The 26,717-nt window shown below is 30.7% G+C and overlaps 1 protein-coding gene across 1 annotated transcript; it reads left to right on the forward strand.

Moving 5' to 3' along the window:
• Hao (Hydroxyacid oxidase) lies at positions 1–26,529 on the forward strand. Its single transcript, XM_075311210.1, has 3 exons — positions 1–171; positions 17,889–18,161; positions 25,773–26,529. The coding sequence occupies exons 1-3, from the start codon at positions 35–37 to the stop codon at positions 26,470–26,472; spliced, it is 1,110 nt and encodes a 369-aa protein (XP_075167325.1). The 5' UTR covers positions 1–34; the 3' UTR covers positions 26,473–26,529.
• Positions 26,530–26,717: the final 188 nt, after the last annotated feature.

Here is a 26,717-nt window from a genome sequence, read left to right on the forward strand (position 1 = left end):
TAAAGTGCTGCTTGAAATAAAACATTTTGAAAAGATGCCTCCGCCATTTGTGTGTACAACGGATTTTGAAGAAGAAGCCCATAAAATTATTGACAAAAATGCATTAGATTATTACCGTAGCGGCGCCGGTGAACAATTTACTTTGAATTTAAATCGAGAAGCTTTTCGACGGTATGAATTAAATGTAATTTCGGCGAGATGGAAATCTTAAGGACGCTTTACATCCCCATCGAAGATGTAGAGATTGAAGAAATTAATCCTAATTTTGTGGCTGGCTTAAATGGTTTTCTAGAAGGAAACAGCCTGCCTTGAATTGAGTTCAAAGGATAACCATTTCTATCCTTAAGCTGTCTACGTTTATAATTTTAAAATTATTTCGAAATACAAAATTTCCACAAATTAAAAAAAAAAATAACATTGACGTATATTTCGACTAATGCTCAATGATGTACAATTGTGTAAAAATAATAATGACAGCCGCATTCACCGTCTTTTGTGTTTACGAATTCATATAAAATTAAAGAATTTTTGAAAAAAAGAATGTTGGTATGCAATGCTTGTAGACGACATTAAGAAATACTGTTAGAATTTCCGTTTCTCTTCCTTTCATTTTCATAGCGAAACATTTTTTTGCAAAATGAGTAATTAGGGTTGTTTTCTTTTAGCACTGGATGCAAGACTTGTATACGGCTATCCAGAACATCGTTGGTAATGTGACATTTTGGTAATGTGTCACTTTTTAGATTCACAGTAGCAATTTATTGTGACTAATTTATCGAATAATATGAAATTCAAACTGATACTGTGTCATAAATAATCGCAGCAGTAAATATTTGTTACTATTTGGGCACTTCATACATTAAAAATGTAAGATATAACTTGTTTTCTGTTTGATTGTTTTTAAACAGTTTATGACAGGGTTGCATATTTTTTGGAGATGTCCTGGATAAACGAGTACTCTGTTTTCTTTTAGTCCGTGACTGCTTAGGGTATCCAGTGCTAACAGAAAACAGCCCTATTATTGGATATTGCCGAAAAATTATTATGTTTGTTTTATTTGAAGCATTTTGAGCCGAAAAATATTATATGCTTGGAAGAACTTTCTCCCAAAGAAGATTGCGCTCACAAAAAATATTTCTGCCTAATTGCATATTAACTCACATCTTTCTCACTTCCACGAGATTTTTTAGTTCTTAGCACCTTTTTCTGTAATACAATATTGAAGAAATTATTACATTTTATAAATTTGTTAAATTTTACATTTCGAAACACCCATTGGTTGGCCACATGAAGCAATGGTTAGCATGTTCGCCTTGCATGCAAAGAGTCGTGGTTTCAATCCCTGCTCCGACCGAACACCAAAATTTTTTTACATTTATTTTTACACTTCTGTAAAAATATTTACTTCTGAAAAGATGTTAGACATTAGATATAACTATATTAAATTTTTACAATGAAATTTCGAAATATGGGTTATTAAAGATTTACAGTCAGAAAAGAACAGTGCTTGATATAAACGAAATGGACTGAGCATTTGGATAAAATATTTTTTTACTGCAAAAAATAACAATTTTGAAACAAAAAAATGTTGTAGGTATAAAAGTTTGAAATTTTCGAAGAAATTCAAAAACTCTAATAAAAGAAGAAGCTGAAGTCGAGTATAAACATACATAATTTTACACTCAAAAAAGTTTACTTGGATCCAAAGATTTTGATCTTCCCTTAAGGATTTTCGTATTAATTCCGAGCCAAATTTTGGAATTTATTTGAAGCATTTTGAGCCCAAAAATATTATATGCTTGGAAGAATTTTCTCCCAAAGAAGATTGCGCTCACAAAAAAATATTTCTGCCTAATTGCATATTCCCTCACATCTTTCTCACTTCCACGAGATTTGAAGCAAAGATTATAAACTTTATTTTAATTAAAATTTCATTATTTGAAAGAAATAATTCCTTAATATTTTATAAATTTCCCATCCTAAAATTTAGGTTGCGTAATATTAGGGACAAATTTCTTTAAAATAATGACATTTTAATTAAAACAAAGTTTATAATATTTACTTCAAATTTTTTACTAAATTTAGGACACAAGTTTTGCAAATTTGCGTCTCTCCGTTAAAGTTGCATGTCTGTGAACTACGGAAAATTTTCCTTCAAATAAAGAAGCACATTTTTGATTTAAAGAAATCGTCCTTAAATATACTGAAATATTGAATCTTTAGATTTACGATAAAAAAGCTTCAAATATAGGCGAAGACTTATTTTGAGGATTTCGCATCTTTGGCATCTTTTTTTTGGAATTAAGAAAACATTTTTACACTGAGGTATCCGCTATAATTTGGGTTTTTAAACTGGCATTTGTTTGTAAGTGAATAGCTTTATTAATATACCGCGAAAAGAAAATGAAAATTCGATAAATGAGATCTGAACCCTAATTTTAATTTTATTGATCCTAGATTTAAGGCCAGATAGGTACATTTTACTGTTTAATTTTTCACTGTTCCCCCTTTTTTCATTTTACTATCCCAAATCTTTCCTTTCTTCATAAACCCTTTGTAATTTGTATATATTTTCCAATTTTTTTCCTCTATTTTTTTCTTTTGATGAACCAAGAAAAAAAATGGTGCCCATAATTCCAAAATGATAAACAAAACACATTTCCACACATACATAAAATGCTGCTGTCAAGGCAAACATACATGCTATTTTTTTTTTTCAAATGTCTATTCTCTTGGTTCCGAATGTCTATTCTCTTTACTCCGAATACCCTTTTTGATATTCAAAATAAATAATATTTTGGCTTAAGCATAGCTAATATTTGGCGAAGACTTATTAACATGCCAAGCGCATAGTCAAAACGAATGAACTCATAAAAAAAGTTTTCCAACGCACAAACAGTTTCACAGAAATTGCTGTCTTTTGATTCTCTCGCTGTTTTCCGACGCACAAACAGTTTCACAGAAATTGCTGTCTTTTGATTCTCTCGCTGTTATGGGAGGGTTGACTCCCGGTTTCCATCTCTATTTCTTTCTCTATACTCTGTCTCTCTCTATCTCGGTCGCTCTCTGAATAAAATATCACAAAATATATATGTTTACTCTAAATTTGTAAACTTATATATGTTTAAATCCACACATATTATTTTTATGAAACATTCATGTCCCCAACATAATATATTCTAACATTACAAACATTACATTTTTGCACTTCAAAATATTGTGTTTAAAAAATTCTGCCCGAACATATTCTGCATAAACCTATTTTTCTAACAGTGTGTGGTAGAAGTGAGCGCTACGACCGCGCAATCCAAAATAGTATTAAAAAATTAATTGAAAGCGGACATTCGTACAGAAACATTACAAAAAGCTCGGTATTTCAAAGTTAGGTTAGGTTAGAGTGGCAGCCCGATTAAGTTTCAGGCTCACTTAGACTATTCATTTCATTGTGATACCACATTAACTAAAAGTGGGCACTTCTAGTTTTAACCGCTGAACCTTCTCAATTATTTTCTTCTGTTGAACCAACCAGATTGTTCCAAAAACATTAGTAGACTGCTTAAGTTAATGTTTTCCAGGTCCGCCAGTAATCTAAAGCTATATGCCACTAAAATTCGCATAGGCCTTACACGAAATGCGGAACAATCACACAAGAGGTGTTTAATTGACAGCTCATACAAAATCGTACAGAAACATTACAGAAAGTTAGGTTAGGTTAGAGTGGCAGCCCGATTAAGTTTCAGGCTCACTTAGACTGCTCAGTTCATTATGATACCACATTAACTAAAAGTACCTATTACATATGGGCAATTCTAGTTTTAACCGCTGAACCTTCTCAATTATTTTATTCTGTTGAACCAACCAGATTGTTCCAAAAACATAAGCAGACTGCTTATGTTAACGTTTTCCAGGTCCGCCAGTAATCTTAAGCTATATGGCCCTAAAATTCGCTTACGCCTTACACAACATGCAGGACACTCACACAAGAGGTGTTTAATCGATTTCTTTTCCTCCGCATCATGGCAACTCTTACAGTAGTCATAATTCGCGCCAATAGTTTTTGCAAAATCGCCCAACAGGCAGCGACCCGTTATAGCAGAACACTAGCATATCTGGTGTGCGGTTTAAGTTTAAATGGGGCCCACTTCTCCATCCAATTTGGAGCCATCTGTGGAGAAATCTATATAATGTTTATTCCCTGGGGTCTGTGTGCCCCACGCCTCAATGTTTGGAATTGGAGTTTTAAACTTTTTGTCAAATAGTGGTTTCGCCTGTTCCTGTCTCATTGAATGTGCCTGAGATACACAAGCACGCCATACGCTGAACTTTATCTAAACTTGGGTATATCTAAAACCCATGGCGAAAATGCCAATAAACAGATGGGTCAAATCGGAGGCAGAAAACCTAAAATTACACCTACTATAAAGAGAAGTATCAATATATGCGTAAAACAGACCCATTTATCGGATCTAAATAAATAAGAAATGGTTTATATTGACATTTATGCATCAATTATACGAAAAACACACATTGGTGATAGATTTAGAGTCCGTAGTGCAAGAAAAGTATCATTGTTATCCAAAAAGAATATTAAATAGAGATAAAAATTTGCTAAAAATCAAATCGATTGGCCTAAGCAAATAATGGCGTAATATTATGTGGTCCGTTGCAACAAAAGTAAACTTGTTTTCTTCCCCCATGTAAGAAGACCTATCCATCAAGAATTCAATCCCAAATATAGTTTAAAGACGGTCCAAAACTGTGGTGACAGCATGGGCCCTCTAAAAATGCTGCCTTATCCGAAAAAAATATCCCACTTCAATGGATCTTTCAGAAGGATGTGTCCATCAAATTGCCATGAAAAGTTCTACTGTTCTGTTCTGTCCCTATTATTTTGCACATAACTGCATATATAATTACAGTTTTAATAAATTCATTATTCCTTCGGCAAGATTTAACTAAAATCAACTAATCTTCATGATCTAACATAAAGCGCCCCCTTTTTGAGTATAGAAAACGGGGATTAACTAGCTTCATGATATGTTCTCTAAATAAACTGAACAAAGTAATGTCGTGAGGCCATGTCTTTAAAATTGGAATGCGAATTTTACTTAGCATAGAAGACGTATTTTTCTGATATAAAGGTTTTTGCATCCTCCAAAAGTCGATAATCTTTTCAATGGAGTCGTTTTGTCCTTATAGTTATATGACAGAAAATCTTGTTTGACTAAGGTCAACTTGGACTTAACAATTCCGAAAAAAACTTCAAAATTAAGGAAATCGTTCTTGAATTTGTTAGCTTTTGTGCTTGTTGACTGCAAAGCAAAAAAGTTCAACATTAGGATATGTTTGTCAATACGTTTTTACTTGAAATATAGCATAACTTTTACTCGAAGTCGAGTCTGAAATTTAAGTTTTCGTAAAGAGAAATGTGTCTTAGATGTATCCTTACTCCAATTCTCCACTTCTTTAGCATGGAATCAATACCAAAACCAATTGTGTAAAGACAAAATCTTTTGAACTGGCCATGCTTTTTTTCACACTCAGAAAATTTAACGTCGTAACTACAAGTAAATCCATAATATGGAGTAGTTCAAAATTTTACTCACAGTTAGTTAAATTTAACTATTGATGAACAAAATTAACTCAGTGGAAGTAAATTGAACTTACTGCCATTATCAGCAAAATGTTAAGAACTCCCAATGACTTCGTAAATGGACTGAAGTAAATATAATAATAGGGAATACGTATTCTCGAACGTACGAAGAAGTTTCTCAGCGTAACTGAACTTTTACTGTGCAATATTACGAAGTCTAGTTGGACACGAAATTCCCATTTTTAGTACAAATAAACTAGCGATGAATGTCAATTCTAACTACCGTTAAGTGAATCTATTTCTAGATAATAGTTCGTCTTCGAAACATGTGCTCGTGTGGTATTTCTAAAAATAGATACCCTTGATTGTATGTGTATGTATGCAAGAAAAGAATAAACACACCCAGAAAAAAGTGACCCCTTCTTTAAGTTAAAATGAACTCATTGTGAAGAAAGTTGAACTTCGTATAGCGCCAAGGACATTTTTATTTGATTGAACGATATGATTTTCGTAGAAATTAGGTAGAACGCATTTCATATATTAATTAACATTTTCCTATATTTATGTACCACTACACCGAAAGAATTTTCTTCGTAAAAAGAACGAAAAATTTCGTTAAAAGTACGAAATTTGTCATTGTTTTACAACCAAAGAAACTTTTCATTAAAAGTACGAAATATTTCGTACTTTTTACGAAGAAAAGTTCTTCCAAAATTTTTGTAGTTTGTAAGAAAAAAATTCGTACTTTTTATGAAGAATCTTCGTACTTTTTATGAAAAATCTTCGTACTTTTTATGAAACAATTTCGTTCTTTTTATGAAAATGTTTCGTACTTTTTATGAAAAATTTTCGTAGTTTTTATGAAAAATTTTCGTACTTTTTATGAAAAAATTTCGTACTTTTTTCTGAAAAATGTTCGAACTTTTAGAAAAAAAAATTATAGTCGAAAGTGCATTTGGTTGTAGTTGCAAGTGTGAAAATTGACATCACTACTTTACATCTTAAGTTTTTGAATAATTTTTAGTTTTATTGCTTCACTTTTATTCATAGCGCGCTATCACCCAAATGAGAAGTAGCATAGACTTGCATAAAAAAATAGAATAAAGGAATGCACTCAAGCACATTATAAAAGACAATTTAATGCCGCGAACGGAAATTTTACAACTTCAATGAAACTTCTTCGTTATTTCAAAGAAAATGTTTCGTACTTTTTATGAAGAAATTTTAACGCAGAATGTTTCGTAAAATATTCGTAAAAACTTCTTCACAAAATTCATGAAATGTGAAGAAAGTTTCGTTAAAAGTACGAACTTTTTACGAAGAAAAGTTAATGTAGAATGTTTCGTAGAAGTTTCGTATATTCGTAAAATGTTCTTCGTAAAATTTACGAAAATGAATGAAAATTTCGTTATTTTAATGAAGAATTCAGGAAGAATAGTTAATGAAGAATTCTTCGTAAAATTAACGAAGAGAATTCTTTCGGTGTATACTACAGAATGAAAAAATTTAACTGAATTGAATTCATTTATGGAATGATTTTATTGAGCTTTTTTCATTCATTTGGACAAATCTTACATATTTGTGGTAAACTTTTTACTTCAAATTTAGAACTGCTTACCTTCGTTTTTAAGTACAATATGTATTTATATAAGCAATTTTTTCTTCAATAAAAGACATATTTTATTAATATATTAAATATATTTATTTAGAATCAACAGCATCGACTGGCCTTGAAATATTAAAACACATTTTTTTCTTCTTCTAGTACCTTTCACTTTGAATAAGTTGCTGCCTAGCAATTTTGTCCACCTTTTACAATTTCAATACCTACAAATATAAACAAAAAAATCCTAAACCAATTTTTTCACAAAAGGTTAGCGTCACTGAATATTACCTCATAATTGAAGATTCCTAAATGAAGTCGAATGAAGGGGTTGTTATTCTGCTGGTGTTTTCTTTTTTTATAAACCAATTTTCAAAAAACGAACATTTTCTCACTAATTTAAAATAACAAATATTTTATATATTTTATTTGTTTTTTATTATATTATTTTACAATATTATTTTTTAACAATCTCTCCGTATACCATAACAACGCGATTCCAACAAAAAAACAACCCACGCGCAAACACGTCGATTACATCGATGACAGGTATCGATTACACACTGAAAAAACAGTGAACCCTTTTCCATTGCAAAATGAACTAAACTGTAGTAATATTGACCATGATTTAGCCCTTAAGATTTTTTTCAACTCGTCTAGTTTATAATTTTCTTAAATTTTAGTTCATCTATAACATTGTAGTTTAGTTCATTTTTACAACACCATAAGATTTATATACACCTACCAAGTTAAAAAGTCAGTATTATTCTGGTTTACTTGCTTATTTTGTGGGAAACCCGATAATAAAATTTGGTTAACAGTCTCTTTAAAATGTCGACGACTAGACTATTTTTAAATCAATCATTCCACAGTATAGAGAAATTAAATAATTAAAGGAACAACAAACCGTTTTACTATTATGAGAATTTTCATACATTAAAATTAAACTATCTTTAAGCAAAAGTACTTTATTATAAAAACTTATGATGAAAGTTCTTAATACAATGTTTTTTGTGAATAAAAATTATGACCACATGGAAAAGAGAGTAGTTCATTTGAACCCGCTGTTTGGACATTTTGACTTATCCTTTTTTTATTCATCGTAGGTAATTTTTTCACATATCTTGCTGGAAAAAAACTGGAAACAATAATGAAAATTAATAAAAATTAATACCATGTAATGAAATATAATTTTTAATTCTTCATTTTAGCTTGTAACTTACCATATTTGGGACATTTTATCAAATGGTGTAAGGAATTCAACTTTTCTTTGGAAAACGTATCTCATAAAATTTGTACCTGAAACAATTAGAGAAATAATGAAGTATTCTAAATAAACTCATAAAACTGTGTTGTTATCGATGTGAAAGATATAATAAAATAAATATTCTAGTTGAAAGAAAGCCAAAGTTTTAATATAAAACTTACCAATTCTATATTAAATTGTACGCTGAGGGGAAATATAAAAAGTTGTCCAAATTTATTTGGGTTACTCTGAAATTAAATATTAAATAAAATTATTAAATAACTTTTCAAAAAATCTAATGAAAAAAATAATAATATGCATAAAAAACCAAATATTCTTGATATTCCTAGACAGTCATCAAAATGACGACACGTAATTTCATTTTCGATTTAAAATGCATTTTAGTCTATTGGGAAATGGTAAATTTAAGTTATACTAATTCGACCGTTTTATGAATTTTTGTTTTATACTACTTAAAACCAAATTGAATAAGAAAATAAATGCAAGTTTGGTTCACTTTTTCGCTCACGATGAAAATTATATCGTCTTGAAATCAGCCGTAGTCAAAATGACGAAGGATGACGTTAATGTACAAAAAATAAGGATGGCTGTCCAGGGTTAAAAGAAAGTTAAAGAAAACTTACCAATTCACTATTAAATTACAGGCAAAGGAGTACTAAAAGTTTGTCCAAATTTTAAGGGGTTATTCTGAAATTAAATATTTATTTTTACATTAAAAATATTACATTAGGTCATAAAAACGTAAATATTCTAGTTGAAAGAAAGCCAATTTTTAAAAGAAAACTTACGAATTCTCTACCTTTTTAAATTTGTTTGAATCCGTCTGGAGTTGCTCTGAAATTAATTATCGCTTTTACAACAAAGAAAAACATTAAACTGGTTTCCAAAAAAAATAATTAACAAATAATAATATACATAAAAAATATTCTTTTCAAAAGAAAGTCATATTAAAAAAATACTTACCAATTTATGAATAAACTATACGCTGAGATATTACAAAAAGTTTCCAAATTCATCTGGAATTGAATATTAATTTTTTACATTGAATAAAGAAAATTTCAATACACTTTCAATTTCAACATATTTTACTAAATATTCTTAATAACTTTTTTCTAAACTACCGATAAAATATTAATAACTTTCATTTAAAAGGTTTAATAAACAAACACCAATATATGACTCAAAAATCCAAAATATTCCATGCCTTTATATTCCCTTGTTGCAAACCTACTTAAAAGATGCAACAGCCCACGCCAACGCCAACTATACAACTGAAGCATGCCAAACAAAACCAAGCAAAGCCAAAACATTCCTACAACAACAAAAACACATGTGCCTTTATTGAAAACAACACCTCATCCAGCCAGAAACCATCAACGAACAACAAACACACACACACACAAGCCACTAAATGAACAAAAATAAAAACAACCCCACGCTCATGTATACACAACAAAACTCAAGTAACATCATCTTTACATTAATCACATTCCACTATGCCGATAAAGATCTTTGTACTATGCATTAGTTCATCGCATCTGCTGACAATTTACTCTAAGAATAATATTCGTAAAGGCACACCAGTTTATGAACGATGAAACGTTTAACTTAAAATTTGCAAAATTTTCATGAAATGTTATCTACCATTTTTGACGAAAATGTCTATAAATTTAATTACATGTGAACTAAAAATATTTCATTGTGTAATTTTTTACCAACAATTATTAACTATAGGAATAATCAGTAAGAAATTGCTATCCACTTTCAAGTTCATTTTTCGTAAAAAAATATTTTCTCATACAAAAAAATCTTATAGTAAATTGCACTTATTATTTAGAAAATACTTTACATTTCACAAGTAGTTTTATAGCATGACCAACGAATTTTTAGCTACCAGTTAAGAAATTTTTTAAGGAAATTTCCATCGTATTTTGTAGGCCATGAACTAAACGATTGCTACTTAGAATTTGTAAAATTTCCTTTCGAGTAGTTAATTTTCGTTCAAGATACGAAAAATGAACTAAAATTCTGGAAAATTCTTGTAATAAATTATTGTAAAAATCTTCTTAATTTTACGAGACACTTTTTTTTCTGTGCAGGTAGATAAAATAAATGTAGGAAATTTTCCTATATTCTAACAAGTATGTTTCCTTAAGTTTTGAAAGGATTGAATACTTTTTAGTACGAATGAACTAAAATATTTTTCTATGCCAAGTGTTATTCGTGTGTATGATAAGCTTTCTATAATAAAGGAAGTCAGAATTATCATTTTATAAGAAAATTTTTCTAAATTTGAGGAAACTAGGTTTTAGTTCGGTTTTTGTTTATTTTTACGAACGCTTTGTTATCAGTGAATAATATTTTCTTTTTCAGTAGTAAATTCTTATACCCAGCGAAGAAAACAGTATTAGTAAAATGCCATGCCTTATTCTAGTTAATGAACTATTTCTAACTGCTTTCAGTTTAGGATTTTTTTACTGGAACAAGTAAATTTTATTATTTCACACAAAAATTTAACTGAATGGAAATAAAATGGCTAAACTAAATTGTTGAACATTTTTTCCTTTAGTTTCGAAGACACTTTTTTCTGGGTGCAAAGTCACATTTGGTTGTTGATGAGTATAAGAGCTAAGTGGCCCAGTGGATAGTGTGTTTACACTGAAAAAAACAGTGAACCCACTAGGAAGAAAACTTTTGATTAATTTTAGAAAATTTTGAATATTTTTATAAATTTTTAACTAAACAGTATTACAAGCGGAAATCCCAAAAATAAGTAAACGGTTTTCGACAAATTCAAGAAAATTTGTTAGGCATAAATAATTTTTTTCACTTGTTAAAGAAAATTTTGTAGTTTGAAGAAAAAAATTGGAGTTCAAAATTGCAAGAATGTCTTTAGTGACATACGAAGTTCATGATGGACGCTTTCTTAGTAAAATTTACAAATTTGAAGAAATAATGAACTATTTTTATGAGAAATACGAATTTAGTAAATCTCTATACTTAATTTGTGTATAATTTTTCCCGTCTTTTAGTTCATGTAACTAACGTAAGCAAAAAATTATTAGAGTAAATGAAACTTTCTCCAACTATAATAATTCCATGAACTAACATAAAGTTAAATTGGCTTTAGTGAAATAGTGAGTTCACTTCTTTTTTGAGTGTAGTCCGGACAAAAGGTAAAATTTTATAAAATGATAAAAATAAAATCATAAATGATTCTAATGGTTTTGTACTACAGAAGAATATTTGGTTTTTACTAAATATAATATGACATGTAGAAATGGGGATGTAAAGGGGTTGATAAAGTTGACATGTTTTTGCTTTTTTTGATACATTTCGACTGCCAAAAGCACCGTCACACGACTGCGAGCCATTTCGTACTTTTTTCAGATATCAACTCAACTCCTAAAATTATAAAAAACGGACATTGAAGAAATAAACACATTCCCAAATAAGGATATTTTAGTTTTTATTACAGGATCTCAACATTTTTGAGAGGAATATTATTCGTTAGTTAGATTTTGCAAAGAGGTACTTCTTCATAAATGTTCTATTGAAATAAACATTTGACAAAATTTTCTATAGAAATAAAATTTTGTCTAAATTTACTGTAAAAATAAAATTTTGTCAAAATTTTATAAAGGAATAAAATTTTGTCAAAATTTTATATAGAAATAAAATTTTGTCAAAATTTTATATACTCGTACAAATAAAATTTTCAAAAAATTTTCTTAGAAATAAAATTGTGACAAAATTTCCTATAGAAATAATATTTTGACAAAATTTTCTATAGAAATAAAATTTTGACAAATTTTTCTATAGAAATAAAATGTTGACAAAATTTTCTATAGAAATAAAATTTTGACAAAATCTTCTATAATAAATTTTTTACAAAATTTTCTGCAGAAATAAAATTTTGCAAAATAAGATTTTTTTAGAAAAACTAAAAAAAATGTCCAAATATGTCTAGATTTAAATATAGATATACTTTTACAATAGTATTTAAATTTTATATTATGTAATATTAGTACCTTTTGGCTTCGAAAAGTACATTTTTAATACATTTTTAGTACTTTTTCGTCAACATCATTTATCATCGCTGGAATGTAATAACTCAAATACTCCCTCTTGAGGTCTCCTTGCTTGTTCCAATTCAACAGATGGTCTAGGAAATCCAGAACATTAATTTCTTTTTTTAATGTATTATTTAGTTAATTTTTTTACTGGGCACATGCTACTTTAGCGACATACGAAGTTCACTATTAACCCTTATACTACGTTGGGTATTAGGTCGTATTTTTCATCACCGAATTTCTTACTTTTGGATTATAATTAAAAGTTCTTACTACTCAGCATGAATTGAGCATATGTTACCCATTAATGCACTGAGTGATATAAATTGTTAATTATATTCGAACAGTAGGATATGCGGTGTTGAAAAATACGATATGGGTCATCAAATGACCCCAACGTAGTATAAGGGTTAACACTGGTTAGTTAAAAATAACTCGTTAATCGCTGCTATAAAAACGATGCTTAGAGTTGACTTCTTGAGAGCAATACACCCAGTAAATCGGGAACCCACCTATGTACCCAGAAAATGTAGGTTATTTTTGCAAGTTGAAGAAAATTTCGCCCATTTTAGGAAAATATGAACTATTTTCAAATTTAGTAAAATTCTGTACTTCATTTGTTAAAACGTTTTTTCATTTTTAGTTCACGCTATTAAAGTAATCAATAAATATTTTGCAAAATTTAACTAAAATCAACTGATTTTCATAAACTAAAATAAAGTTAAATAAACTAAACAATATCTTTCTTACAACTTATTGCCACTATATATACAAATCTACAACAAAAGCGGTTTATATAGCTACATGGTCTGGGATTTTTTCATCTGACATAAAAAAAATACTTTTATTTGTTTCGGTGTAAAAATTATATGATTCGAAGTCGAATTTTTAGCACATCATTTTTAAGTGCAAGCATATCATGTTCTTTAACTAGTATAACATGTTTGAGATTTATAGTATGTTAATATGTTAGAACCAGCATTGCCAGAATTATTTCGCCAAAAACCGCCAGATTTGCTCAAAAAAAAAAGAAAAAAATAGCTAAAAAAGCTAAAAAAAATAGCTAGAAAAAAGCTAATTTTTTTTGTATCAAAAGTCAAATTTTTCATTGAAATTTAACAAACTTAAAAGCTTTATTTCACTTAAAATGCATAGTAATTTAATTGTATTCATCGTAATTCTACTTCTATGAGACTGCAACAATATCTAAGTCACATCATTAGAAAATATTAATATATTTCGGCGTAAATCCGCTGAATTAATGATAAATTCGTGAACGTGTACATTTTTAATAATAAATTAATAAATAGCAGATTTGTTTCTATCGCGCGTTTAATAATGTTTTGATCCTATCAATACGGTATTTTTTATTGTATTTTTTGATGTTAAAAAAATAAAGTGTTGAAAAACGTCTATTTTTGATCCCTTTTTTGGTTTGTGGTCAAGATTCGCGTTCGTATTTTAAGGGCACGAAATCTTTGGCTTCACGACAATATTTTTTTTTTCAGTTAACAAAACAATTCACATCTACTATTTTAACTTAGTAATAACTAGGGCCGTCACCCGGGTTAAATGCCGTCCCGAAATCCCGGGATTTTTTTTTTATTTTGAATCCCGGGATTTTTCGGGACCCCGAAAAATAATTACAATTTGTTACATTTGTGGCTTTTTAGCATTATTTATTAATAAGTTGGAGTCTTCATTCAGTGCAAACGGCCCTTAGATTTCATACCCTACAAATTGAGTTATGCTACACCCAGAAAACAAATTCATTGCCTCAACCGAATTATTTGCCAACCGAAACCGGTTTGCAAACCGAAACCGGTTAGTTGCGCTGACAGATATCATTGATATCTGTCAGCGCAACTAACATTTAGCAATTGTAACAGCGTGGTAGTATGTCGCAATCTCATGTTAATTGTTTGGTTTGTTGGTGCAACCGCCCTCGATGTTATTTATTAGGGTAATAAATAACAAACAAATTGTTAGATATACTTACCAAATTCCATTAGTAAATGAAAAGCACAGATTATATTGAGATTTTATTTATTTATCATAATAAATTATGAAAATAAATATAAAAAAGATTAGGTGCTAACCAGGGCTGCCAATAAAATTTCAAGAAAAATCGTCACTTTTTTCGATAAAAATCGTCATAATCGGCACTTGCATTTTAAAAATCGGCAATATAACTTATATTAAAATTAAACGTATTTTTTGGGTAAACTAAAAACAAAGTAAATAAAGAAATCAGTTTTGTATACAAATAACATTACCATAAAAATCATTTTTTGTTAAACAAAAATATTTCGTAATTTTTGTATAAAAAATCTATTTTTCTAAAATATTGTTATTAATTGAGTAACATTTTTAATTATATATTTTGAAACTAAAGAAAAAGTCCCATGTTTTCCAAAATAGGTGATTTTTTATGGTGGTTATTTTTTATACCGTACTAGAATTTTATCATAATAATAATAATAAGTAAAAGTTTCTATTGCACATTCTGTGTAAATCATTATCATTTTTGGTATTAAAACAATTTGAGTTATTTCATTTTAGGTTGTTTTTTAAACAGAATATTCCATCCAATGAATTATTCTCCAGCTATCATCTAATTTTAGTTTTTTGCTTAAAAATATCTACGTTTGCTGTGGAGTTTGGAAGAATCATGATTACGAATTTTGACAAAATTCGAAAAGCCAAAGTACTCCACGTTCTGTTTCCGAATTTTTTCTCAAAATTTTTCAAATGTATTTTAATATTTTCAAAAATTTCTTCAAAATGTAAAAAACTTAAACTCCATAAACTATGTGTCTAATATCGTTAAAATCGGAAAAAAAATCGGAGTTGTCCATTTTGTGAGTAAAAAATCGTCAAAATGCCGATAAATCGGCAAAATTGGCAGCCCTGGTGCTAACAACAAAGGTTTTTTGCCTATATGAAATAATGTTGTCTGTGAAATAAATTTTGTCTATTTTACGAGTATAGGGGTATTTTTGTACACCAATGGCAGATGGGAAAAAAACGGGAAAAAATTACACACAAATGAAGTATAAAGATTTCCTAAATTCGTACTTCTCACAAAATAGTTCATTATTTCTTTAAATTTGTAATTTAGAAAATTCGGTTAAAAATATATATGTTAAGAAAAGTTGGAGAGAGCTCTCTCGCTCTCTCTAAGAGATAGATGAGAGAGACATGCAAAGTTGTAAAACTGCAAGTCTAATAACAGCAACTAAAAGTGTAGGTTGATAAGTAAACGTTCATGGTTTCTTACCAACACAGCAAAAAACGAGCTTCCAAAAAAGTAGTTTGGGTCCCTACATTAAAAAAAGTGAACTCTCTATTTCACTAAAGCCAATTTAACTTTATTTTAGTTCATGGATTTATTATGTTTGGAGAAAGTTTCTTTTACTCTAATAACTTTTTGCGTACATTAGTTAAACTAACTTAAAAAAACGGGAAAAAATTATACACAATTGAAGCATAAAGATTTCCCAAATTCGTACTTCTCACAAAATAGTTCATTATTTCTTTAAATTTGTAACTTTTAGTACAAATGCGTCCATCATGAACTTCGTATGGGAACTTGCATATATGGGTATAAATATGCAAGTTCCCAGCAAAAAATTGGAAGTTGTTCCACAAATATTTCTTTTAAAGGGTATTCCGCAATCTCTCATCAAGTTTCTTGCACTTCCGATGCAGTCCTTTTGGAAAAGTCCACAAACATTTCATTTAAAGAGCATCCTGGAATTCCCCATCAAGTTTTTTCCACTCCGAAGCAGTCATTTTGGAGAAGTCCACAAACATTTCATTTAAAGCGCATCCCGGGAATATCGATTTTATTTCGCAAGCCTTAGAAAATACGGAATTAAGCAGTTTTAAGTGAAAATTTAAGTTTTGGACAATTAAATTCCACAAAAAGAATAGAAAATCATTAAAAATAAAAAAAATAAAATAAAATAAAATAAAAAAATCATCCCCGCTGGGTTTTGAACCTGTGCCGTTTGACTTCTTCACTTCCATGGAAGTTCGTTTGAGAAGGTTTGGCAAATTACGATAATTTTTGATTTTTTTGTTGATTTTTAATGGAAAAGATATATTTATGCAATAATATATGCCGAAAAAAAAACAAAATGAAAACGTACAAAAAAGTTAAAGAAAACTTCAAGCCTACTTTTACCATAACATATAAATTCCTGTCGGTGAGACATAATATGTTTGCGCAGTACAAACAAATTTGGTTTGTTTGAACTAATTCTGAAAATATATATTTGGGTGTTTATGTTACAGACGCGATTTGAGAATGTACAAGCTTACAAGAGAATTTGATCTATTGCATTCGGATTCGTAATGGAATTCAATCGTGATAGTGTGATTGCTTTATATATTGTTGGAAAACCAAAAGGGGTTGCATTTAAATGTGAATAAATCCAGCATGAATAAATTGTTTGTTTCTCGTAGCACCTGTAACAGCACCAGAAATGATTCGAAAAGTGAAGGCCAGGTTTCATCACCGCAGTGGTAGAAAACTTGATCGTACTATTAATAAAAATTTAATTAGAATCTAATTTTCCTCTATGGATATTTCAATTAAAAAATTCTCTAGAAAAGGTCGGTAAAAAAACCGACGAAACGTCGAGAAAAAATATGACATAACCTTGTTTTATTTGAATTTATATACATTGACCAAAAACAGCTCATAAATAAAATAAATAAAAATCTGATAAAAACTAAGTGGTCATTAAAAAGAAAACAGGGACTGGAGCAAATGAGTCGAAAAGAGCAAAGGTTGCTCACTTTTTTATACCGCACAATGGCCACCAAAATTTTCGGATCTCAATCCGTTCGACTTTTCCGCCTGGGATATTTTTGAGAGAAAAACAAAAGTGTCGATCATATCAAGTCGGCGCTTCAACGGGAATGGTCCAAAATACCGCAGAACCGCTTTGGTGTCATGGCTTTGCCGAACAAATCTAATCTGTTCTAAAATTTGATGTTATTCCGACATTTTTTCTTTTGAATAATAAAATTTAAAAATAGAATGAAAAATATAGTGTTTTACTATGTTCACTTACATATCAGCCACCCTGTATATGTTCAAACTTTAGAAGACAATCCTAAGAAGTTTTGAGAAGCATCGCTATAACTATTACAACAAAACATTTGGGGATTTTATTTCATTATGAAAGCACGTTGGGATGATTTTGGGGTGATCTTTTTTGCCGCTGCCGTCCACGGGGGCTGATCCACGAATTAACTCTCCAATAAAATAAATTTCATAGAAAAAATGAATGAATGCGAAATTTTGATGTTATAATCATTTACATATACGATTGTTTGCAGATTGCGTATTCGACCTCGTTGCTTGAGAGATGTTTCTTGTATGGATACAACATGTGAAATATTTGGATTTAAACTGAAATGGCCATTGGGAATTGCACCAACAGCAATGCAAAAAATGGCTCACCCAGATGGTGAAGGTGGAAACGCCAAAGCTGCTGGAGATATTGGATCCGTTTTTATCTTGAGTACATTATCAACCATGTCCATTGAAGACGTGGCTAAGGTAGCTCCGGAAACATGTAAATGGTTTCAACTTTACGTCTACAAAGATCGGTAAGTAACTAATGGCTGCAAAATATAACATACGTACATATAATATATCTTATAATTTGATAAATTCGGTTATTCTCTAGTTCGTTTTTCAATGGTGGTTTATTTACATGAAGTAATTCTGAGAGTTTCGCAATTTCCTTTTTGTAAGTTGTTTCACACGAAATGTGATACGCCATTCTGAGTCGTGTCAAATTTTGTAACACATAATTTGTTTTAAGTGTAAGCATATAATGTTCATTGACTAGCATAAAATATTTGGGACACATATTTTGGAAGATATTATTTTTGAGACATCAAATTTTGTAAACATTTTGCAAATATTAATTTAGAAATATCATGTAAACAAAGAGATAAAGACGGTGACGAAGGGAGTTGACGAAAGGCATCAATCATAGATTATAGATAGATTATCCATCGGTGTCAAACAACACTCAAGCGTGAACTCACCGTGAAAGAAAATGTAGGTTTATTTTAGGAAATTTTAACTAAAATATTATTCTAATTGCAACATGTTACAAATAAATTAATACTTTTTGTCAAACTGAAATTTTTATGTTTAAGAAAAGTTCATATGTTGAAAGAAAAAATTGGATTTAAGAATTATTAAAATGTCTTTAGCGCTGTACGAAGTTCAAGACAGGTAAAATTTTTGTAAAATTTACTCATTTGAGAGACTTATGAACTCAATTTAAGCAAACTTCTGCCATTTTAGGAAAATATGAACTATTTTATTTTGTAGTAAAATTGTGCACTATATTTGTATACAACTTTTTTTCTTATTTCTAATTTACGTCATTAAAGTTGGCACAAAATTATTCAAATAGGGAACATTTACTCATATTGTGCAAAATTTAACTAAAATCAACTAATCTTCATGAACTAAAAGAAAGTTCTGTTGGCATTAGAGCCCCTTTTTTCTGAGTGGATGTTTGACAGTTCCGAAGATTAAGAATAAGCGAAGAAAATAAGAGTAGTTTGCCAATTTTACACAAAATTAGAACTTAAAAGTTCATATTTGAATAAAAACTTGTGACCAAAACCGCGAAAATACGAAATTTAATTTTGAGCAGCATTCTTATTTACGAAAAACACAAAAGCAAATACCGGAAACTAGTGTTGGGGATTGACTCTTTACGAAAAAATCAATACGAAATGTCAGAAAATTAATTTTTGGAACTGACACATTTTTTCCCGGAGAGAAGTGGATCATCTGTCTATATTCTATAACCCTGCCAACATTTTTTGAATTTGACTGCACTTCTGAGAATCCCCACCACGTCGAAAACAATCGTATACGTCATCCAAACCTTGTCGGAAAAGTGCACTTTCTGTTGAGAAGTTGTACCACGCCAAGTTAATATATTAAAATGGGTTCAATTATTAGGAGACTTTTTATATACATTTAGCACGAAGCCAATAAGAGCCCCCTCGAACTGTCATACCAAGTGGATTTTAAGATAATTGTAAAAGAATCATTGTGGTCAAGTAAAACAGGATTGTTTAGAGTTTTATTAATTTGAATAAGAATTTATAAATTCTTCCATGTATAACATCTATACGTCTAAAAGCACATCGCACATAATGTTTTACATTAATAAAGGGATGTGTTGTGTTGGAAGTTGCAAGTGTGTTTATCCTTCATCGAGGCGGCATGTCTGAAAAAATATCACTTTATTCCATTTGGAATGTTGAAAAATGTTCACTACCTTTCACAATTTTAAGTGTATTAACTATGTTTTCAGCACTTATTTTTGTGTTTTTATTCAAGTAATTTACAAGAAATTATTTGCTGGGGTTTCACAAAATATCAAAATGGCTTTTGTAATAATAGTGGCGGCAAAATACATTCATGTACATTTCATACTTTTTGATACATTTCCCCTTCACAGTTGGCGTTTGTTGTAGTGTCACCTACGAGTCTGTGGTCTTTTATAATGCTTAGTAGTAAGTTCGTTTCTGCGAAAAACGAATATCTTCATCTATCTCCGTAAATAGGGTCTCAAACGCAAGAATGTTAACTTATTTATGCGAAATAATATGCCTGCATATTTGTTCGTGCGAAAAATCCAGGGTTGTATAAATATGTGTTTAAAAAGGCTCAAAACAAAGTTTTCTCATTTATTCCGCGTTAAAGTTTTTTATAACAGTTTTTTGTGCGAAAACGCGATCTCAGTACTAGGCTTAACACTCAACAAAGAGGCGTTTTAAGCTTCGTAATGTTCATTTTGCCAAGGGGGTATATGATTCAGGGAAGATATATATCATTTTTGAAATTCTATTAAACCAGTAGTGGGATTCTGTATTCAATTTTAACGATGAATCGCATCGTTAAGATGGGATATCAAGAAAAATAACATCCAAGCTATTCGGTAGACGTTTTAAACTACATTTACAATCGTTTAAAATCAGCTGTGTTCTGTCCATATAATAATAAATACATCGTTAAGTAAACAACGAAGATTTTTGGTTGTTTATTTTCTCTAATAAATTTACGTTATCAGCAGAAAATTTCATGAGTACCGAAAATGTGATTTTTTTGTTACATAATAAATACAAGTTTGGCCAAAAACGTTTTTAAATGATAAGGATTTGTATATAGAATCGGTGCAAGTACAAAAATTTAAAACAAAAATTCAAAAATGTTGTCCACGTGAGGATACGTCCCAAAGACGTATGTTTAGCTTATCCGTGACTTTCAGTAGGATAAGCTTTCTAGGGTCAATTATGTAGGTTACTTTTAATAGGAAAAAATGGATCCTTTCTCTAGTACAAAAGAGTTTTCTGCAATATTTTAAAAATCCGAAGGTTCTACGCCGTTCTGTATTCAAGAATTTTGTCGGGCGGAACTGCCTTAAATGGTCTTAAATTAAAGGGAATTTCATATAGATTTTTCTCTTCCGTATTTGTGTATTTCTTTTAAATATCCATACAATTTCCAATTTTGCAAACTGTTTTTGTCATTCCACCGTTTTTCGTAGCAGGGTTGCCAAACGCAACGCGGCTTAAACAACAGTTGCTACAGATTAGTTACAGAATGACACGATCGTTAGTGCAAAGACGTTTTTTCGTAGACAACGTAAACGATGCGATTATCGTGAAGAAATACAGAATCCCACTACAGATTCGAAAAAGTACATTTTGGCTAAGGCCTTTTCCTCTTTGCTTATGATCAGTCAGGATAATGATACAGTTTGTCATAATTTTATTGTGGTACTTCCTGAAATAATGCTGTAATTCATAAATTGCTAAATTCAGACAATTTGCTGTCGAGTACAATGTGTGTAAACTACCTAAAATTGGAATGCAATCTTGTAAACGATAGGGGACATTCAAGAGAGCTGAATCACTGGAGATGCTCATATCTAGCAATGCGTGACTTAGGTTAGATTAGGTGGCAGCCCGACGTATCAGGCTCACTTAGACTATTCAGTCCATTGTGATACCACATTGGTGAACTTCTCTCTTATCACTGAGTGCTGCCCGATTCCATGTTAAGCTCAATGACAAGGGACCTCCTTTTTATAGCCGAGTCCGAACGGCGTTCCACATTGCAGTGGAACCACTTAGAGAAGCTTTGAAACCCTCAGAAATGTCACCAGCATTACTGAGGTGGGATAATCCACCGCTGAAAAACGTTTTGGTGTTCGGTCGAAGCAGGAATCGAACCCACGAACTTGTGTATGCAAGGCGGGCATGCTAACCATTGCACCACGGTGGCTCCCTGCGTGACTTAGGATCTATTTCATTCGAACTCAGACATATTTATCACCGTTATATTTTAAATTCTTTGCATAGACAATCATCCTCTGAAGGTTTTACGCGTCCAAAAATAAAATTTTCTGGCTGTAAAGATAAAATACTTTAAACTCACGTTCATATTTTAATTTAAAGGCCGGTACTCTGTTTGTTGGTGCGAAAAAAGTTCCACTCAATCATTGTTTCGCGTTGAAAAATGATAGTGTTGACAATATATTTTGAGGGGAAAAAACAGCCATTTTGGGATTTTTTTGCGTTTATTTCGTCGAAATGTATTGACAACATCGCAGACTGTCACGAAATGATTACATATACATACGCAACTAGTGGCTCGATTTGCACACACACGCATACAAAATAAATAATTTGAAAAAGAAGAAGCAGGCGAAGTTATTTTACAAATATCTTTGGAATTAAAAAACTAATTTTACAGTGCTGCATTTTATTTTTTGGAACATAGCAATTAATTCTTGTGATTCCATTCATTGCTACCTCGGTACTATACATGTTGGCTGAAGTGCTAATGCTTGTTTTGGAACATCAATTGCTGTGCCTCCTTTTGTTTAAATTATGTTTTGTGTTTATTATCCCGATGCCCAGTACAAATGAAACGATTGTAAAATATAATTCACCAAATAAAGCTTTTATTTTGTTAACATTTGTGTTTAAATTTCATGTTATATATGTACATTATTTATATTTTACCATATAGTAGGGAGCGGCTAGATGTCGGTTGCTAGTTTATTATGGAAATACAACTCCATGTTATACTTTGTTTTATCAATCATCAGATTACATTTTTAAATAATAATCAGATCCACTTTTGTGTTATAAATTCACAAAAATCAGTTTAATAAATAAATTATTTCTTAATTCACATTGCAAATGGCGCCATGTTATGAAAATACTGACTACGCGAGTTACGTCAGTTTTTCAACTCGAAAAAAAACAAAGTACCACAAATGGAAAAAATTTCGCTAGTTTTTCGCATGTTTTGGTTTTGTATGGAGTTTCAACGCGAAAACCGAACAGAGTACCGGCCTTAAAGGCCGGTACTCTGTTTGTTGGTGCGAAAAAAGTTCCCCTAAATCATTGTTTCGCGTTGAAAAATGATAGTGTTGACAATATATTTTGAGGGGAAAAAACAGCCATTTTGGGACTTTTTTGCGTTTATTTCGTCGAAATATATTGACAACATCGCAGACTGTCACGAAATGATTACATATACATACGCAACTTGATCTAGTTGCTCGATTTACACACACACGCATACAAAATAAATAATTTAAAAAAGAAGAGGCAGGCGAAGTTATTTTACAAATATCTTTGGAATTAAAAAACTAATTTTACAGTGCTGCATTTTATTTTTTGGAATATAGCAATTAATTCTTGTGATTCCATTCATTGCTACCTCGGTGCTATACATGTTGGTTGAAGTGCTAATGCTTGTTTGGAACATCAATTGCTGTGCCTCCTTTTGTTTTGTGTTTATTATCCCTATGCCCAGTACAAATGAAACGATTGTAAAATATAATTCACCAAATAAAGCTTTTATTTTGTTAACATTTGTGTTTAAATTTCATATTATATAAATTATTTATATTCTACCAAATAGTAGGGAGCGGCTAGATGTCGGTTGCTACACGCACAGAAAAACCATGTTTGGACATGGTTGCCGCATCCATTTAATGCTTATCTAGAGCATGTAATTGCCGCGAAAACCATGTATTTTGTCTTTGTAAAAATAGTTTTCGAGCGGAGAAAAATGTATGGTGGCAATAAGCATTTGAATGGTTCTCAAATGCCGCAAACATGTTTTATCATTTAAATGATAGAATTTGAAACCATTAAATGGTCGGGAAAATCATGTTCCTGACCATTCCATTTTTTTACTTTTTTACAGGGAAAAAAGTATTTTTATAGGTTGAGTATAGACATGCCTAGAACCATTACATGGCCATAAAGACCATTTACATTTTTTTCGTGACCATTTAATTTTTTTAACTTTTTTGCAGCGAAAAGAATTTTATAAAACCCTGACCAGGTACACACGATTTTCATTTTGCGCGTCAGTCGTGTGTTGATTGTTTCTTGGAATGGACGAAGAATACGGATTTTTTGTGTTAATTTATTTAAGTGGCACGTGGTTTTATGTGACCACAAAAAAAGGAAAGTGTAATTGAAAAAATGTACCTGTTTTTTGTTCTGCATTTTGCTATATGGTATCATTTATTATTATTTGCAGTTATATGATGTCTGCGTTTGTACATTTGATGAGCACGATGTAAATATGGAATAATTACTTATTGTTGAAATTGAAATAAAATAGAGTGTGTAAAAATATATGATGTTTGCTTGAACGGCATTATAAATACAAATAAACAATGAATTAGTTTATAAATAAATAAAAACAAACAAAAAAAATTAATTTTGTGTTTTCTTTTCTCAAGTGGCGTCCTTTTTTCGACGATGAAAAAAGTTTTTTCATAAAGGTTGGGACCATGTTCTTTTAACTAGGAGAAAAACATTTTTAATGAATACCATAACATTTTAAATTGTGACCATTGTCTTTTCATTCAAACAAAATTCTTTTTATCAATATAATAACATTTTAGATGAGGACAATTATATTTTTCTTAGAACCATGTTCACTGAGCCAACATGGTTGCAGGTTAAAATGTTACATGGTCGCCGCAAAAATAGCTCCTATCATATTATTTTGCTCTTCGAATATGATTGTGACAATCATGTTTCTTCTCTGCGTGTAGTTTATTATGGAAATACAACTCCATGTTATACTTTGTTTTATCAATCATCAGATTACATTTTTAAATAATAATCAGATCCACTTTTGTGTTATAAATTCACAAAAATCAGTTTAATAAATAAATTATTTCTTAATTCACATTGCAAATGGCGCCATGTTATGAAAATACTGAATACGCGAGTTACGTCAGTTTTTCAACTCGAAAAAAACAAAGTACCACAAATGGAAAAAATTTCGCAAGTTTTTCGCATGTTTTGGTTTTGTATGGAGTTTCAACGCGAAAACCGAACAGAGTACCGGCCTTTAGGTTGAAAAAGGTGCCAAATGTGTCGTGGAGGTACCACAGAACTTTTTATACTCAAATAGTATAAAAAAAGTACAAAAGTGTCAACTGGATTAATTTCACAAATTACAAAATCGACAATTTTTTTAAGAAACCATTTTTTATGTTATTATTGTTTTGATTTCAGCTTAAAACGTTGGGTTGAATAAACTACGAGATTAGCTTGACCAACAGAGGAACATCAGGTTTGTCAAATTTATTTGGGCAAAGCAAGATGGTTGGCCGTTTCGGAATTACCACATTCCCCATCAGCATACTCTCCTTGCAGCCTCGTACACTCGTAGTTTAATCATTGCATGCTTTTTAGATGAAATCAAAACAACAATAATGATTGAAGAATAAATCAACAATAAAAAACAAATTTTTGTTTTAAAGTTGCGAAGCTCCGATCGCCAAAATTTTTCCTAAAACCTCCATGTGTCCACAATCTAACTATGGACAGTTTCAATATCTTAGCGGTAAACTGCTGAGAAATATGCAACTTACAAAAAAACGTATTTCTCAATTTGGGGATTTTGGGAAAATTCCATAAAAATTTTGGGAACGGTTATTTCTGTAATATTTAAACATAAATTTTAACTTAAAATTATCATTAGGTCAACAGTTTTAAAGGCTTCACTTTATATTTTAAATTCCAAAAAAGCTTTTTTTTTAATATTGGTTCTTCCTCCAAAAATAAAATTTTCACTACCTTTCTAACGAAATTTTTTGGCACTAGCTAACCCATATATTTTTATTTTTTTAGCTCACTGACTGAACAACTATTACGCCGAGTTGAAAAGGCAAACTTTAAAGCCATAGTTCTAACAGTCGATGCACCTATTTTTGGTCAACGATGGGCTGATATCAGAAATAACTTCAGCTTGCCGAAACATTTGCGACTGGCCAACTTTGAGACACAATCATCCCAATCAGATGGTGTTCATAGCGAAGAAGGTACCTCCGGTATAAATGAATATGTTGCAAGTCAATTTGATGCCACGCTGACATGGAAAGACGTAGAGTGGTTAGTGAGAAACACGTATCTCCCTGTTATAGTCAAAGGCATTCTAACCGCTGAAGATGCTATATTAGCCAGGGAATTTGGATGTTCTGGAGTTATAGTTAGCAATCATGGTGCTCGACAACTAGACTATGTACCTGCTAGTATCGAAGCACTACCTGAGGTCGTTAAAGCTGTTGGCCATGACTTGGTTGTGATGTTGGATGGTGGTGTTCGCCTTGGCAACGACATATTCAAGGCAATGGCCTTGGGAGCTCAAATGGTATTTGTTGGCCGACCTGCATTATGGGGCCTTGGTTGTGGCGGTACAAATGGGGTTAAGGAAATGCTACAAATTCTCAAGAAGGATTTTGACATAACGATGGCACTAGCAGGATGTCAAAAAATTACCGATATTGAAAAAAGTATGGTGGTTCATGAATCACAATATTCAAAGTTGTGAGCAAGTAATCGCTTTTTATTGTAACATAAATTATATAAACAAATTTTTCATCTTTAATATTGTAGCCTATATCATTATTCTGTGTACGAAAAGTTCAGAACTTCATCACCAAAAAAATGTTAGTTATTGCAGAAAATTAACAATATTATGTTATGGTGGTTATTAAGTTCGAAATTAGCATCTAAAATCAAAAAGGAATCTGTAAAAGCGGAAGAGGATTATAAGTGGCAAATGTTATTATACCT

The sequence above is a fragment of the Haematobia irritans genome, chromosome 5 (genome assembly GCF_050003625.1).
Source record: "Haematobia irritans isolate KBUSLIRL chromosome 5, ASM5000362v1, whole genome shotgun sequence".
NCBI lineage: Eukaryota > Metazoa > Arthropoda > Insecta > Diptera > Muscidae > Haematobia > Haematobia irritans.

Bases quoted from the DNA above. Each gene is read 5' to 3' on its own strand.
- Hao (XM_075311210.1), top strand. From the start codon at position 35: ATGCCTCCGCCATTTGTGTGTACAACGGATTTTGAAGAAGAAGCCCAT. The intron at 172-17,888 runs GTATGAATTAAA...GATTGTTTGCAG, and splicing joins AATCGAGAAGCTTTTCGACG to ATTGCGTATTCGACCTCGTT. The intron at 18,162-25,772 runs GTAAGTAACTAA...TTATTTTTTTAG, and splicing joins CTTTACGTCTACAAAGATCG to CTCACTGACTGAACAACTAT.